Here is a 17,691-nt window from a genome sequence, read left to right as displayed (position 1 = left end):
CATGCACTGTCCTGCAGGACGAGGCAGCTGCAGGTGTCAGACCTGGTTACAGCCACTCAGTGACTCTGGCTTCCTACAGGTGAGATTGTCACTTCTGTACTTCTGCAGCTGCCTGGCAAAACATCATTCCAGTTCATGACCACACTTCCAGGACATAGGGAAAAAAGGGTTTGTGTTGGGCTTTTTTGATCAGCTTGGGCACAACAAAATGTTTAGCCTGGCTGTTGGGTGCTAAGATAAGGCACCACGTGGCACTTTTATCTCCCCAACTTCTGCTCCACTCCCTCACCTTTCCCCAGGCAGCAGCAGGTTAAACCACCTGGTGAAAATCAGAATTCAGTGTAGGAACTGAGGAACAGTGAAGCTACAAGAACAGAGCCCTGCAGACCCAGCCACGAGCTCAGTGCTGGAGGGCAGCGCTGTGCCTGCAGCAGGCTCTGGCACACGGCCTTGTAAACCAGCTGGGAACCTTGTTTGGTTTTTTTCCTTAGTGAATGTTAATGTTTGACTTTATCATCTGATGCTGATCGACAGATGACACAATCCCAGCTCTTCTGAGAATCAAACTGGAGTAGCATTGTATAAGAAAAAAATGTAGTGGTTAACAACTTTTTCAACTTCTCTTTCTCCTTTTTTTTTTAAGAAACACTATTTTGCATGGTTTCTTTGTATTTCCATGCATAAGCAGAAAAGTGACCCAAAACATGCAGGGGGAAAGGTTTGATTTCCAAACTTTATTATTCATATCAGAGCATACTCTATAGACTTCTTACAAACAAAGATTTGTCTGTATGAATCCGATGCAGTAATAGCTGCCCTTTTAGAATTAACATCTCGACAATGAAATGTCAAATAAAGGGAAATACTTGTTGTATGAAACAAGATTAATGTTCACCTCAAATATGAAACTGGCATTTAAGCAGGAGTTTCTGATAGAAAAGAAGTTCCTGTGGTAGCTGTGGGGGGAGGGATGTAGAGAAATGCCTTTGCTATTTCACTTAGTTTGGTCTCTAAAATAGAGAAAATTATTAATTTTGTATTAGTATGAGTTCAGCTTCCATTAATGCCACTTCCATGCATCCCTAAGAAATGAAGGATCTGATTACAGAACTTGGTTTTATTGTCTAGTAATTGTGGTACAAAATGACTGTTGCAAGAAATTATTTCCCCAGGTAAGAAAATGAGCACTCAACGATATATTGGTAATGATGAAGTAAGAAATTTGAGAATTACTTCTTCACCTAAAATTCATGGTTTATTTCATAGTTCCACTGATGGAATTTTTCATTTTCTTCAATGATCAGTCCCGACTCTCACCCCTTGGTATGTATATACAGAAGTGTTATGTGCCAGCCTCAGCAGGTACAACCACAAACCAAATGAGCGTTTTTACAGGAGACAGTTTGCTTTTATAGTGATCACGCACTGATGTGAACATAGACTAAAAATAACAAATGTTGTTTTAATAAGGATTTTTTACAGTAGGCATAGATATAAAAGTTTTTTCAAATTATTTTCACAGGTATCACTGAACATTTCATAGCTGTCTGTTACAGAAGCACCGCCAAGTGCTTTGAGTCTTTCATTTATTATACACAGTTAAAATATATTACACTTCTGAAGGTATCTTAAATCACTGAACAGTTTTGCTAGCATCTTAATGAGCCAAATGGGAGTAAAAGGCAGTCCACATTCATGATGTGAATATACAGTAAGGTGTTTGACATCCTATGAACTCATTGCTCATGTTCTCAAAATAACCATGGTGATGAGACCTGAAAGACAAGAATGAAGAACTAAACACTTCTATTTCACTTGAAATAAAACATTTAAAATAAAGAGTTTACCCTGTCACAGGCCAGAAAATATGGTAGAAGTACACAAATGCATGCAGAATGCATTTATATATACGATTAAATATAACAAGTATCGCTCCAAATTTTGACATAGTCAAAAATCAACACTGACGTGTGGTGCATCTAATAACTGAATGTCAAAGAAGGTAGAAAGACTCCAAACAATTATTGCCCTGTCTACTGGAAAATCTTAACATTGAACTTTTGACTGGAGTAACTGTAACACCAAACCCCATTCCTCATGGGGGCCAGTTATGGGCAGTGTCATCCAAATGCTGAATCATCAGTAAGGCAGATCAGTTGAAGGCTCCAAGGCTTTTTTCTGCTCTGTGAATAATAACGGATCAAAGACCAGTTTTAACAAAGATGTTAAGCTTCCTTGTCAGTTTGCAGAAGGAGCTTTCAACAGACTCTTTGTTATGACCTTTAGAGAGGGAGGAAAAAAGGACTGCTCTGAAAGAGGTTAAAAACTATTAAATGATGAAAACAGGAAACAGTGGGTAATAAACCTACCCATGGCACACTGAAAAGTTCATTTTAATTATATGCTGATACCGGAAAAAGTACAAATCTGCAGTTTTTAGCCATGGGTTATACTGCACAAGGTGAGGTAGGTGGAAGAACACAGAGGCTCCCTGAATTCCAGCCTTATGTAACATCAAAATAACAATTTATCAGTTCTTGAGCAATCTCATTTTCTCGCAGGCTCAGATGATGTCACTGTAACAGCTTTTCACTGCAGAAAACTCAGCTAAAACCTACAGATCTCACCATGGATAAAGACATTTCTGAGACTATTTTATCTCTTGACACTCCATGCTGATGGAACTTGGTTACTTTATGAAGATGGTGAAGGCAGAAGCACTGTCTTCCATTAGATCAGCAATTTAGCCCTTAAAGAGGAACTACAGCTCAGCTATTTATTAAGGTCTGTACTGGTTCAGACAATCAGTGCTCCCACAGCTGCTGGATCCTTAGCTTGGATTAATTCCATCATCTCAGAGGAACAGCAGAGGCTTCTGGAGAACAGCCTGCACCACTTGTACAGGGACGTCAGACAATAAAGGGTTTAACTCATTTCTGTAAATCAGATACTTCTCAAATATCATACAGTCCTGTTGGTGTGGCGTAACAACCCTTTCCAATTAAATGCTCCATGTTCCAGTTGTACTTCCTTGTGGAACAAAGTGGTTTCAACTTCTCAAGAGAAATTGACTTTCAACATGAGCAAGAGCTGCGCACAAAAGAATCTGTCCATGAACACTAAAAGCACTGCCAGCAAAGAAGTCAAAACCTCTCAAAACTTCACAGGGAATCTACAAACATGTTCAGCTCTTGGATATGTATAAAGTCAAAAGGCTTAAAACCTGTAGCTGACACTAGCAGAACCTGGAGTAATTTTCAAAAGCAGAGATAAAAACCAAGTGAGGATTACTGCAAGGTCCTGATCTGAGAATCCATCAGCATCAACCAGGGCAAAGAGCCACAAGTGAGATTTCAAACCACTTCAGCAGATGGACCTTTGTGAGTCAGCAGAGTGTGCATGAACCACCAGAACTTGCACCTTTCCCCATCACTACCTCACCTCTAGCTATCAGTTTGGAGCTGCCTAGCTCTTTTCCTCTAAATCCTCTTTCTGCCAGGTAGTGGGAGAGGAGAACTGAGTTTAGTGTGACTGTTCTTCAAATCTGAAATAGTTATAGAGAAGTAGTCATAACAAATTAAATGTGCAACTCATCTATGCTAGCTAAGGCAGGAGCAAGTTACAAATCAGGAAGAACTGGGGATGGTCTCAGACAGCGTTTACAACAACTTACTGCTACACATATCAACTCCTTATTAAACATGTATCGAGAATCGGGCCTTAAAAAACAGCTCACAGGGGGCTGGAGAGAAACACAATAACACATTCTACATTCTGCAAGAGAGCAACTATTGCAATGCAAAGGTAAGAAACAGCACATTCCGTTCAGGTGTGTTGGCAGATGACTGTTACTGGCCCATCATCAAATAAAGCTGAAATTAGCATGTAGGGGCCTGTGTGCAATAGCTATCAACTCAAATCTGGGCTAAAACACTTACAATAACTATTTTACCCTGCTATCACCATAGCTACAAATTAAGATGTAAGCTGAGATGCAAAACAAAACCTAATGTGGTGCTTTGTTTCCATGCAGTTTCCCGAGGCCGCTGGCAGAGACAGGTGAAGTTTTCCAAACTCACAGATTTTGCAGGAAAATGTTTCTAAAATCCAAAGTACTTACCTAAAACATAAGCAGCTACTAACTTTTGATTCACACTTAAGTGGAGGTAGAGAGGCACCAGGGATTCCATTTCCCCCAATGTAGGTAGCATTAGTGCTGCAACACACACCACTCCAAGGAAGACTGTGAGTAAACTAGGTCCCGACGAGGCAGTTCTGTTTTCTGAAAAAGCAAGACAGCACCAATTGTAAAGAATATCTAAATAATATAAACATTAAATATTCTGTAAAAAATGTCTGCAGTACATGGGAGCTGAAATATCCTCAGATTTTCCTTTTTGCTCTGCAGTTTGCAAGGGGTGGAAGCCAAGTCTTAAACCCACCCTTCTAAACCTCCTGCATTCTGCAGTGGAGGAGGCTGCTCCCTGTTCTGATGCTGGAACTTGTTTTCACATGACTTCCCAAACCACTCCCTTCTGGAGGAACAGAGCCTGCCAGGCCCAGTTGCTATATATACACACACTCAGGACAGCTGGATGTCTCAGCTATGCTGAGGTTTCCCTGTGCATCCTGACTCCATTCCTTGATATGTTCCTTCAGTGATCAGTAATCCGTCAGTTAGAGCACCCAAAAGACCTGCACAGGCAGGTAACTGCTCACACCTCCTGAACAAAACCTGCCTGCAGCAGGAGAACAGCTTCTTGGGCCAGATGATCTCCCCTTCATTCCTTACAGGGTTCAAGGGCTACACCTGAGCCAGTCAGCTTAGATGCCACAAATCAGTAAAATGTGAATCTTTCTCTAAAAACTGTGAGAGTGAACCACTCTGACAGTCCAGTATTATCAGAATAAGAAAATGCAAACCACAGACAATAATAAGTCCTTCATAGTCTTTATTGTCCTGCACTTTAACAGCTGGAACCTACTCAAAGGCCCACTGTGTCATCTTTGAAAAGAGCTGTTAACATGTTAGCTGAATACCTCTAACCAAATCCTTAAGACCCACTGGAAAATAGCCAATGTTTTTATCAACTTCTCCTATCCTCAGCAACTAGCAATATGTGCTCTATTTTAATTCCATAAATCTCTTATTTCCAGGTTGCAGGTTGCAAAACTGTAGTTTGTTTACTGCTTCTTTTTTTACTGCAATATACCACAGTCAAGGAGGTTTTTAAGCAGAGAAACAGCATTTGGAATAAGACCAGTATCAGATTGTTCAGGATGGCTCAGGCCCTCTGTCCTGGATCAACTATCACAGGAACATTTTGTTCTGTGAGCCAAGAGACCTTTGTAGGTTTGCTTTAACTGTGTATCCTACTAATATCTATTATGAGGGTGTTTTTTTAATAAAAAGTGTTTCACCAGCCAACAAACTCAGTATAAATAGTGAAACATTCATTTTAACAACATGAATACTCTCAAGGAGGTTCATCTATTTTCTGGAATTGGTTTTTGTTGTCCTGAAAAATATAACAGTGACAAGAACATTTCAGTATGAATCAGTAAAAGTAAGAAGAATGTAGACCATCAAGAATCAGTTTAGATTCATTTCAGGTACAACTTGACTCTTTATATCCTATCCCTTCAATTTAACTGTCTGGCCCAGGTTTTCAAGACTGTTGATTCACTTCCTCACTGTGTGTATGAAACACGCAGAGTTTTCAGCCACCAACTGTGCTCTTCTGTTCTTGTGGGACAGACAAAGGACAGGGCACAGAACAAGGAGCACTTTAGAAGATGTTCTGGCAATATTTCCTGCTCATCAGGAAATGGGGGATTAAGGGTTTGGAACAAACTCACAAGGGGCATATGTTTTGAAAGAGCCCAAGGGAAAAAGTAACTAGCATCCTTTCACAGATAAATTCCCATTGTCTGTGTGAGAACTCCTGCTCCAGAGGAACAGTGGATGCACTCTCCAAGGTATGACAAACAAACACAGGGCAGCAAAGGGCCTTGATTGATCAAGACAGCATAAACAGAATTGCCACAGTTTGGGTTCCTGAATACTGTCATCCTCAAGTGAGAAAGACAGCAGTCTTACAGGTAGGTAAAATGAATTCTTTTAATATGTGTTTCTGTTTATATTTAAAAAATGGTTTTGAGTCTAGTCACTTGAGCTATTCAAAACTGATTCAGAACATAGGAGGGGAAAAAGATTTCAGCTACCTGGTTGACACAAAGTCTGCTCAAAAAAGACACTTTCAGCCAGGTGTTCTTTTATTCGTTTTTCCTCCTCTTCCTTTTGTTGTTGTTGTTCCTTTGCAGATGGAAGCAGAGTAGCAATAATCTCCTTTTTCCCCAGTGCTTTCCTCTGGCTCTGCTCAGACACTTGGAGACGGAATTTATCTATGACACCATAGTAAGAAGCCCGAACGTCTCTGTGACGAATCACACTGTAGAAAAACAACATTTTCAAACAGATGAACTGCTAAGAAGCATGCCTGTTGTGGAGTTACATTCTATATATCACAAAGTCTGCACTCTGTCCCCCCTCCTCCAGATAAACTGGAATAATCCAGACCTCCATCACCTCCTCCACCACTCAATGTTCTTGAATACTTGATCTCACCTCCTCCCTCCCCTCCTTATGTTTGCTTTAATTCCCAAATATAAATGTTCCTGGCCAAACAGGACAGTTAAGTCTTCATCCCAAACCCATCTTTGCCTCAATTTGAGGCCCTGCTGCCAACTGATGAAGCATCAGTGATCTGAAAGATGCTCCCTCCTCCTATATCAAAGTTGTTTGATGCTGGTCAGTGATTTTTAAAAGGATTGAGGGGACTGGAGTGGCCAGGGAAGGAAAGGAGTTGGGCAGGCATTTGGCAAGCAACAGTCCAGCTTCTGGAGGAAACCAGGCTCAAAGCTTTACAATTCTACTTTCTCAGAAGCAAAACTCATTCCCTCTATAGACAAGAGTCAGCTAGGGATTTTCAAAATCAGAAACCCACCACTGACAGCATGTTTGGAACCTATAAAAAGCACAGCTTTAAAATAGCACTGATCAACAGCAAAACAGACCTCTGAGCAGTGCTGTGCTCAACTGCCTCCTCTCTGCATTTGTGATTCATCACGAAAATACATATCTAGCATTGAAAAGCAACAACATTTAGGTTTTGAAGTGATATCAGCTCTTAGGGTAAATAAGGATTTCAACTATTTTTCCAGATGTTTTTTGTTAAAGGTTATTCTAAGTTTCCAAGATAGCAGCTGATCTGAAGAACATACATACAAACAGAAGATTGTCATCTCATGAGGGGAAAAAAACGACTGTACCCTTAGAAACACAGAATAGGAGTCTTAAAATTGCTTCAAGAAACCAATCTTTGTGATACTATATACATTAAAATGCTGCAAGAAATGGATTTTTATTTTCCAGTCCTTATTTAAAGGAACTATATCACATCAAGATATCTACAAGCATAAGCACGTAGCCAGTGCTTGCAACTGCTATCTGGTTTGAATGGACTATTCAACACAGAAACAGAGACCAAGTCATCCCCTCAGCAAGAGGCTGCAGTGATGTTTTACGTCACTTCAGAGGCAAAGGGGAGTGCCTATGACAGGCTTCCAGCAAGTGGAGTGCTGGCTGGGCAACTGCCTTCACTAAAACAAAAGGCTTTTTCCCTCCACAACCCTAATTCATCCAGCTCTCAGCATATCAACACAGCAGATCAACTCTGATTTCTTCCTTTAACACTCCCTTTTAAATTGGTGTTCCTACTCCTAGTGCCATGGTACCAACTCCCAACCTAAACAGAATCTTTACATAACACTGTGCTAGGAGAACATGTATCTGCTGCCAAGCAAAGAGATATTTTCTGCAGACCCTTATAAACAGATACATTCTCCTGTTTCTTTTTAGAGATCATTGCATAATTGGAAGCTCTGTAGAATATCTGTTTATCTGGCAAATGGCCACACTTGCATAGTACTGCTCATATCCTAGCAGTAAACACTGTCCTTAGACAGCAACCACTGGAGTGGGATGGGGGATTTTGCTGCATAGAAAAATCCCCTTGGAACATGTGTCTGTCTTATTTTCCTTTATTTAATAAAACCCATTTGTTTAACCAAATGTAATCAAGCTTATGTAAATGTCTTCTGAAGAATGGAATAGCTCACTGGTACACTGGTATAGGCTGACCTGTTTAGTTCCATTTTTAGCATTGTTGCTCCTGCTTACTGAAAACTTCCAGTTCCATGCTCTAAACTTCCTTTCTATTTAGTGAGTCTTTGGAATTTTTCAAATTGCACCTAAAGAAAACAGTCTATAGGAATAAAGAGCCATTCCCCAAGAGCAGTTATTATTTATCTGACAAAGGGTTTCTGTGTATGGCTATTTGTTAGACAGAGAGTCCAGGTGGTGTTTTACAGTTTAGAAAATGTCTATTCAAAAAGTTCAGTCTGGTCTTTTAGGTACTGCAGATTTTCTTCAGCTGCATATTATTTATATTCTATTTGCCACAGAAATAATGGGGCAAATAGAATATAAAAAGAGTTGGTCTATTTTAGCTTATACACCTACTCTGTTTCAGCTTTCAGCAGCCTACAGACCCTGTACATTACTGGGGTCACTTAGGCAGCCTCCTTCTGTTCTGAGTTACTGGGCTGAGACCTGAGAGGAGAGATAAAGGGCAGGCACAGAGATCTGAGAATGAGATGGGTGGTCAGGGTGAAAGGTAGGCAAAACTATCTTTATTTACATGGCCCAGGGAAATGTGCTCAGTAGAACTGCATACATTTCCATTTTGCCAATCTGCAAACAAATATTTCTCACAAACAAATCTCAACCCTGGGGGTTTTGCTTTTCTTGTTATTTCTAACAAAAAGGGGCTCAGAGAAGGCTCATATTACTCTCGCTCCTGGTTTACAAACTACATTACAAGATGCATTTACTGGCATTTTATTTATGCCCAAAGGCAAAATTAAAGAAGGATATACCTCCAATATTGTAATACCTCTGCTCTAGAGGGAAAGAACAGCAAAAATCACAGCCACGAGCATACAGGAGATTAGGAAAACATATATTTATCCAACTTATGTATTATAACATGCATGCTGTCATTTACAACCTCTTAAATAACAAAGGAAATTAAGGTAATAAAATGTTATACATTAGGAAAAAACCCAGCCAACTTCTACTTACATATCAACACAGCACTGAGGCTTCACTGCACCAGTAGCATCCACCACCGCATATTTATTTGGAGTTGTACAAAGAACTGCAAGGAAAAGGACAGGAGTGGTAACAAATCATGAACTAATACATCACCAGTTCAGCAACAGATACATGTAGAGAGACATGTAGAGTTTGGTTTTGTCACAGATATGATTTTTACATTAATTATAATTGGACTGTTCAAGATCATCAACTAGCCCTTAAATAGAACTTAACCTAAGAAACCCACCTTTGAATTTTAAGGCAAACTCATAGGGGTTATATAGAGTCAACACCTGCTTGTGTGTTGACTGGTCATCTGCATAAAATATAAGTTCTGTAGGAAAAACAAAAACAGGAAGATTTCCTTCCACTAACTCTGGCTGTCTTTTTTGTTGCTGCATTGGCACTGAATCCTCCTTGCTGCTTCTTGTGTTCTTATGCTTTTGTATCCTCAGAGACTTCAGCTTTTGAATCGTTTAAGAATTCCAAAGCATTTTGGCAATTCTAAAGGAAAAAAAGGGAAAAAAAAAAAGAGAAAAGGCAAGAAGATTATTTCCATAAGTCTATACTAAACTGAGGCAGTTAACAAAGGTGCAAAAATATAAAACATGATGCTTGATTATGAATCTACCTCTACTTATGTTCCTTCAAAAGTACTGAAACAGAAAAAAATATTTGCACTGGGCTTCCATCTATTTAACAAACTGCTACAAAATAAATGGATAAGCACCTCTCCAGTGTATCATGGCAGCATTTGGGGGCCCAGCCCATGACTAGGGCTGCTTATGCTGGGTCTTTGCAACACAAACTAAACAATGACAGCGGAAAGAAATCCCATTCTTGCCTCGGGACAGCAACACATCAGAAACACGAGAGCAGAAATGAGGAAATGCAAGGACACTGAGGCAGCAGGAGTCACTGTTTGGGCAGGAACCTTTCCATGGGGATGACCTCCCTGCATGAGGTATAACAGGTTAGGAATCTCCTCACCTAGGCACTCAGGTATGTCAAATCCCAGGGATTCAGAACAAAGGAATGGGGAACACCTTGGTCTTGTTTAAACCAAACTCCCTGTTCCAACTGCATAGTTACAGGTAATGAATGGAAAAATGACTGGGATGAGTAACAGCAAACAGATTTGGGATTCACTGTTTTATTAAGAGATACAGGTTTTCTACCACCTCTACCTCTACCCAAAGTACAATCATCACAATTCTCCCTCTGCCACCCCCCACAGTTCTATTTTGAGTGACATTCCAGAACTAAAACCACAACCAATGACCCAACCAAGAAACAATCCCAAATGTAATTAATAAAATAAAATTAAGGCCAGACTCCTCAGCACACATACCATTGACTCAACACATGACAGAGAGAACAAAGTCTTTCTCCTCCCCTGAAGAAGGTCATATTTTACTGCAGCTTCTATAGATTAATTATCAAACTGAAGGTGTCCTTTGAGGTCTAACTTTATAGCAAAAAGTATTGAAACAACAAAAAGTTCCTACTAATTCATTAGATGTCATTTCCACTTCCCATAGAGCTTTTTACAATAAGGTACATTCTACCTGTTCTCCAGCTCAATACACTGGATAGTTGCACCTTAAAGAATTTAGCTTCTGAAATTTCTAGCAGCAAATAGCCCAAACATATGAACAATCAAAAACAAACACTTGTTTCCGCATTCTAAACATCACAACGATCACATTTCCAAGCACCAGATACATATTCCATACTTGAAACATGACACACATTCATGTGTTTACAAAAGTATATCTGTCCTACCATCAGGTTTACAGGTTCTGATTCTTATTCACAAACTAAGCTTTTAATTTGATTTATTTAGTTATTAAAATAGCAAATTATCCCTGTAGAATTCAAGTTCATGGATCTCACTGGAATGTCTTTCCCCATGATCCAGTTCCTTTTCAGAGCACAGGTTTGTTTCCACTTCACTGAAATGCTACTAATAATATTCTGAAAACAAATCCCCAATGACAGTGTTCCAAGCTGATGTTCTGTTACCTTATTAAGAAGAGTCTAGAAAAAGAAATGGCTCCCTAAGTGGTAATTTGGGTTCTGAGTGCTTCTTGGAATTACAGCGAATCCCTTTTGTTTCAGAAGAATCAACAAACTCTGGAATGACTTTGTACAGCAAGTGTAAGTATTATTTCTTGAACAACTTCATGCACTCTTGCAAAGTGAGTTTCATTGTTCCTGTCAAACATATTAAGACTATATGAAAAGCTAATGTGGAAAAACTGCCAGCACACAGGAATACAAAATACCTTTTGATGCTTGTCATAGGCAGAAGATTAAGAATTATTTATTTAAACGTCTTTTACCAAAGTTAGCTCAATGCAGTATGCAGTAAGAATATGTTGGAATCTTTGGTTCTCATATCTATCTATACTTTGCACACCATGTGTAACAGAAATATAGGCAAATTTTGACATTAACAAAAGAGATTTTTTTGAAATAAATGTTTTCAGCTACCATTAAACCAACAGCAAGGCACTGCTTCAGAATTTAATAGACTATGTTGAATAAAATTTTCAAGTATTATTTATAATAATCAGTATGATTTTGATGCTTTAGCTTTTTATTTAAACACTGCATGTTTCATTCCAATTCCTGGCTTCATCCCACATCTTCAACTTCTTCAGCTCAGTCCATGGCAAGTGTTCAGTGTCCAAAACCCCACAATTCTCAGTATCAGAGTAGGTATGGATCACTATGCCTACCAACAGGCTCATTTTTGTTACACATCTGTGTGAAACACTGTGCACACCTCCCAGGATCCCACAACCTGCATGTGGAAAGCCACCAATCTTAAAAAAGAATATCCCATTATTGCTTCCTTTTCCTATTTAACTTGGCTGGATGAGGAGCTACTGCCCCAACCTGCAAAAGTAACATGTGGCAGGCCTACAGCAGACACATCTCCTGACACAGCAGTGTCATTCAGGGTATAAATTTCTGTATTCCTAAGCAAGCAAACCAGCATCCTTTTTGAGACAACAGCTCTAGCTTAGAAGTCACCTTGCTGGGACATCTCACCAAGTGACAGCAGTAAAAGCACTTTTCCCAAAGACTGATGGATAAACGACACACATGATAGGGAGATGTGATGGTTTAGTACTGATACTCTTGATAACAGCACAACTTTCCCATCAACGAGAAGCTGCCAACACTTTTACAGAGGAAGTTTGTATCACCACAAATACAACAGAAGTTTTACCACCACAACTTCTTTGCCCAGATTAACCCCACAGCAGCTCTAACGGTGAGAATAAGGTCACGTACCCCAGACAGTTCATGAACAGAAACTCAGCTGCTGCTCTTCTGCATCTCCACTGCACCACAACCACTAAATTTTGTGGTCAACATACTTGCAGCACATAAAGGTAAGTAGAAGCAAAACTGTCCCAGCCCAGGATCTGTGGTGTCAGGCCTGTGATCTGCACTGCACAGATGGGCTTCTCCCAGGATGGAATTCCCACAGGAGCAGGGATCTGTCACAGGTAACATTTGCCAGGGCCAGCATGCAACACCTGAACAATGCCAGCTCACTTCCCAGCACCCTTTGAAGTCCTGACAAACAACTGTCACTGGATATTTTTTCAGCACAATAGGGATCTTTCCTCCATGAAGTTACTAAATATATACTGCTGGTGTCACAATAGCACAGATCTGCCAGTGTTTCCTTTGAAATCCCTTTCTTCATAAATTTAACTTGACAGAGAAAAACACAAAGAGAAATGTAACTTCTCTCCAGGGTCAGAAATAACATCCATTGTGATTTGTTTTTACTTAACAAGTATCTGTTGAATAAATAAATCAACTGAGGAACTTTTTTGTTCCCATTTTAACTTCCAACAGCCTCATCACCATGGCTTCCCAGGGCATTTGTTGGTTGTTTTTCTTCATAACAACTGCAAATAACTCTACAGAATGTCATCGGGTAAACAGTTCATTCAGAAGAAAACCTCTTTACAGTCATGCCTCTACACTGCTGCTTTAAAAGTTGCCTAATTACAGTGTAATCTACTTTTGTTACATTTCATGATCTACCTCCTAAATCTACACAAGTCTTTCTACACTTTATACTCAGTAAACTGATGTTTTTCAAGCACATATTTACCAAATAAACCGCAAAGTCTTCAAAATTCCCTCCTATGCAAAGCTGAGCAATCACCTTAAGCTACATATAAAATGCAGCACGGGATCTGAAGCACACCATAAACATTTTGTTTCTCCAAAATGTTTTGAAGGCCTCCAACATGCACTTACGCAAACCAATGTTTAAACTACCTGCAATTATTTGGGAGCGTCACCCAATGATGAGAGCACAGAGCCAGCAGCCAGGATGGCTGGATTCCATTGTTGCTAACTCTGTCACTGACACTCCATGACCTTGAGCAAGTTGGTTAACCTCACCTCAATTTGCTGATCTATGAAGGCACACACATTCTACAAAGTATTTCAGTAGGCGGAAGGTCCCCTTTGAACCCGCAGAACTGCTCTGATACTTTGCAAAATTGCTACTGTTTACCCCTCCACAGGATGATGAGAAATGTCACCAGTAACTGTGTCCAGGATGCTGTAAAATGAAATAGTCTCAGAGCATTAACTATTAGCATGGATGAACACACGCATAAATCATGCTGACACTGACAGCAAAATTTATTAGGACCACATTATTGTTTTAAATGCTGAAAAGGTGACTAACAAAAGGAAATATTCAAATACAACTAAGAGGCAGGAAAAGCAATGAAAAATTAAGTAACAGCTGTGCATCGCTTCTGATCCATTCTGCTACAGGTTCGCAAGGATCCTAGAGAAGTCATTCAAGGGCACAAGTGCTTTAGTCTCTATTTCCCCACTTTAAGTTTGTGTTTAATGCACTAAACTGGCGGATTTTTAAACGTGTGTTGTGCTCATTAGCGCTGCGTGGCCCCAAACCGCCCCGGCTTAACAGAGGGAGCACTCTTCCCCGGGAGAGCGACGGGAGTAAAGGCGTTCCGAGCCGTGCCTACTGCCGGCAGGGCACGGCGGTAATTGCACACTCTTAATTGATCCTCTTTGTTCTCCAGCGAGGAGCAGCAGCGATACGGGCAGAGGCAGCTGCGCGATAACGGCGCCTCCCGCAGCCGGCCCGGCCCCGCCGCACCGCCCCCGGCCCGGCCCGGCCCGCGGCACCGCCCGCGGCGAGCCCCGGCCGCGCTCCGCCGTCCCTCGGAGCGACCCCCGGCCCCGCAGCCGGCCCCGCACCGCCCGCAGCGAGTCCCGGCCCCGCGGGGAAGCGGCTCCAGGCCGGGGCCTCGGAGCGCGACCGCCGCCCCGCTGCCCGTCCCGGCCCCGCCGCGCTCCCGCAGGGCCTGCGGAGGGCGGCGCCCGCGGGGCGCGCGGCGGGCGGGCAGGCCGGGCCGCGGGTGCCGCCCGCTCGCCCGCCCCGTGCCCGCTGTCGCCCCCCGGCCCCACTCACCCGCCCGGGGCCGCTGGTGCCGGCTGCCGCGGCGCCCCTTTGTCCGCCCGTCACTGCGGGCAGCGCTGGGGCTGCTGGGACCGACCGGCCGCCGCCGCCGCCGCGTCACCGCCCCGCCCGCCGCCCGCCCCCGCCGCCATGTCGGGGCTGCCCCGGACGGCACGCCGGGCTCCGGCGGGCTCGGTACCGCGGCGTTCGGCGGTGCTTCCCCGCCCGCAGCACCGCCGGCTCCCCGGGCAGCGGCCGGCCCGGCGCCGCTCACCTGCGGGGAGGTGTTTGTAATAATACTGCTCCTCGTGGCAGGTTCCCGGGGTCTGGCCCCGTCCCGGAGGGGTTCCTGCCCCTCTCCCGGCTCCCGCTGTGTGTTCTGCCCTGCGGGCTCACCTCGATGCCGCCCATCGCGGCAGGTCCCCGCTGGAAGGGTCGGCGAGTGTCACCCCCGGGCTGAGCCAGAGCAGAAGGGTTTGCGAGCGAACATCCAGGCGTGACCGCCTGCTCATCCAGCAGCACGGCTTAAACGGGACACGCTGTCCCTGTAAACACTTCCATGCTCTTACCTTTGTTCGTTATTCCTCTTATTTACTTAATGTGCTTTCATTCAGCTAGACTGTTTGTGGACTTCAGCTCGTACTGTGCATTATCCACTATAACATGTGCGTTATCCACTATACCAGCTTCTCTTGGTTTTTTCCCCAACTTCCCCTCTGTATAATACAAACAAATCCACTTGTAATCACCACCCAGCATCATCCCAAACTTTAAGATCTTTAGTACAGCAAAATGTTTTTGTTGCAAGTCAAGGGGATAATTAAGATTTATGTTGAGCCACCCAGTACAGGATTGCAAAATCTTTTACCCATTACCAAACTTTACCCTTCAGTGAAATGAACGCACGTCCGTGGTGAAATAAACACAGCAGCCATGAGTGTTTCACAATAACAATGAAACAATCCAGAACAGGAAGTAAGATATTTAAAATCTTGGAAGACATTAAAGAAATTCTAAAAAATGTATTTTCCAACTTAGGCAAGGTGTGTGTACTAGCACTCACCTTTTTCTGCAGATCTTACGGTTCATTAAGAAGTTCAGTCTTACAGCCACAAATTAAATTATATTGTTAAATTATTATATAGATAAATCATAATCTTGCCAGAATTTCTGAAAATGTATGCGGTGAAAACTGGCAAAATATTTTGTTTCTTGATGAGTGTAAATCAGTTCAGATTTTTACATGTTTAAAAGTAAACTGGAATTCTTGTTTTTAAAAAGATTATCAGACTTCAGCCTTTCGGGATTTCAGAAAATTATTATGATTTTACTGAGTATTAATCCAATAGAGGGTGTTCCTCATTTTGGAAACCTGTCTGAGAAGAAGCAGCAGACATAAACATACTTCAGAGATATTCAAATTAATAACAAACAGAATGATCAAATAAAAACATAATCTCAAATGGCTAGACTTAAAAGCACATTAATTAGACAAATTGGTATTTTCCAGTTCATCCAGTTCATTTACAAAGAAAGTTCAGACTCTCTAAAAGCAGCTGTTATGTCTGCCTCTGTAAGCTCCCCAGGATCCAACTTTTTTCTGTCACATTTGATAAGGTTTGTATCCACCTGTTGAAAACTGAGCTGGTCTCCTTCCTCTGTCACCCATGCTGTGAGTTACCTAAAAGCATTGGCTAGTCTTCTGTTACATAAAATATTGCCTCTTTATGGCATGAAACCTGACAGTGGTGTGTGCAGAGATGAAATGCTCCTGAATGACTCTGTGGTGGTTTTGGTTGCTGTGGTGATTATCCATCTGTTTAAATACTTCATATGGGAGATTCACAACTCATTTATCATGAAAGAGATTTACCTAAGTTGTCAGAAACACAGCATTATGCCTGACTCCTGTAATTTTGCACACTTGATTAGTAAAATATTCCACTTTTTCTGTCATGGCAGAAGGACATGGTGCAGCATTTATAACAGAAGGTACCACACTTGGGTTCTGTATTCAGCACTAGCCCAGTGAGCCTGGGACATTGGCACTGCGCAGCTGCAGAAGCTGACTGCAAACACTTCACGAGGGGCCTCCTTTAATGAACCCTCAGTTTGAAGAAGTCACATGGGTTAAATTGTATGTTTACAAAATCTGATGTGAAAACAACAAGCAGATAGGAGAGAGCTAAACACTTTATATATCTGAATCTTACCAATACTCGTAATGCATTTAATTCTTACTAATCAATATTCTTAATGTGATGTTTTGGGTTTTTTTGACAGTTCCCTTCTCCATGGCACAATGTGGCAGATCCTCTTTGGCTTGGAATTAACTCAGGAAAGGGAGTGGCATGTCTGCCTTTCCATTTGCACTTGTGTTGTCTTTCTGTAGAAAATTATTGGACTTTTCTTTCTAATTACTACCAATTTATTAAAAGGTCTCCATAACAAATATTTTTTTCACTTTTAAAGACTAGCAGAAGAAACAATACTGCATTTAAACTACCACCCTAAAGCAGCATACATGTTCTGACTTACAACAGAAGAAAGAATTGTTTAACCTAAATTGTCCAAGCTGTTTTTGTAACTTTAATTCACCAGCAAAAGTGTTTTGGTTTTTTTTTACTTGCTTATGTGGCAGGTTTTCATATTTCCCCCCTCCAGTGGCAGCGAGCTGTATTCCCATTCCCTGTCACTAGGGACTTAGACGAACTTGTGTGTATTTTTTTCCGACTGTTTGTTTTTATGACTAATGATGTGGACCTTGGGAGCCACATATCACAGCACCATTGAGGAAATATCTAGACTTCTGTTAAAGTGTAATCCTTTCCAGGGCATGCCTCTACAGGAGAGTTAAAGACAGCTTGAAGCTCTCTGTGCCCATGCTCTCCACTGGCTGGAGCCAAGCCAGTTCCATCTTAGGAATCTTTTAGTTCAGGTCTCTGCCTGTGCTGCTGGGTCCCTGAGGTCCACTGCCTATGGACACAGTAAGCAC

The 17,691-nt window shown here is 41.8% G+C and overlaps 1 protein-coding gene across 1 annotated transcript; it reads right to left on the bottom strand.

Annotated features, from left to right (window-relative positions):
• Window positions 1-719: 719 nt before the first annotated feature.
• MOSPD1 (motile sperm domain containing 1) lies at window positions 720-14,830 on the bottom strand. Its single transcript, XM_030967667.1, has 6 exons — window positions 14,709-14,830; window positions 9,468-9,724; window positions 9,206-9,281; window positions 6,226-6,452; window positions 4,121-4,282; window positions 720-1,775 (listed from the first exon to the last, which is right to left on the bottom strand). The coding sequence occupies exons 2-6, from the start codon at window positions 9,619-9,621 to the stop codon at window positions 1,744-1,746; spliced, it is 651 nt and encodes a 216-aa protein (XP_030823527.1). The 5' UTR covers window positions 9,622-9,724; window positions 14,709-14,830; the 3' UTR covers window positions 720-1,743.
• Between the last annotated feature and the right edge of the window lie 2,861 nt (window positions 14,831-17,691).

The sequence above is a fragment of the Camarhynchus parvulus genome, chromosome 4A (genome assembly GCF_901933205.1).
Source record: "Camarhynchus parvulus chromosome 4A, STF_HiC, whole genome shotgun sequence".
Taxonomy (NCBI): Eukaryota; Metazoa; Chordata; class Aves; order Passeriformes; family Thraupidae; genus Camarhynchus; species Camarhynchus parvulus.
This window is presented reverse-complemented; position numbering and strand designations above follow the sequence as displayed.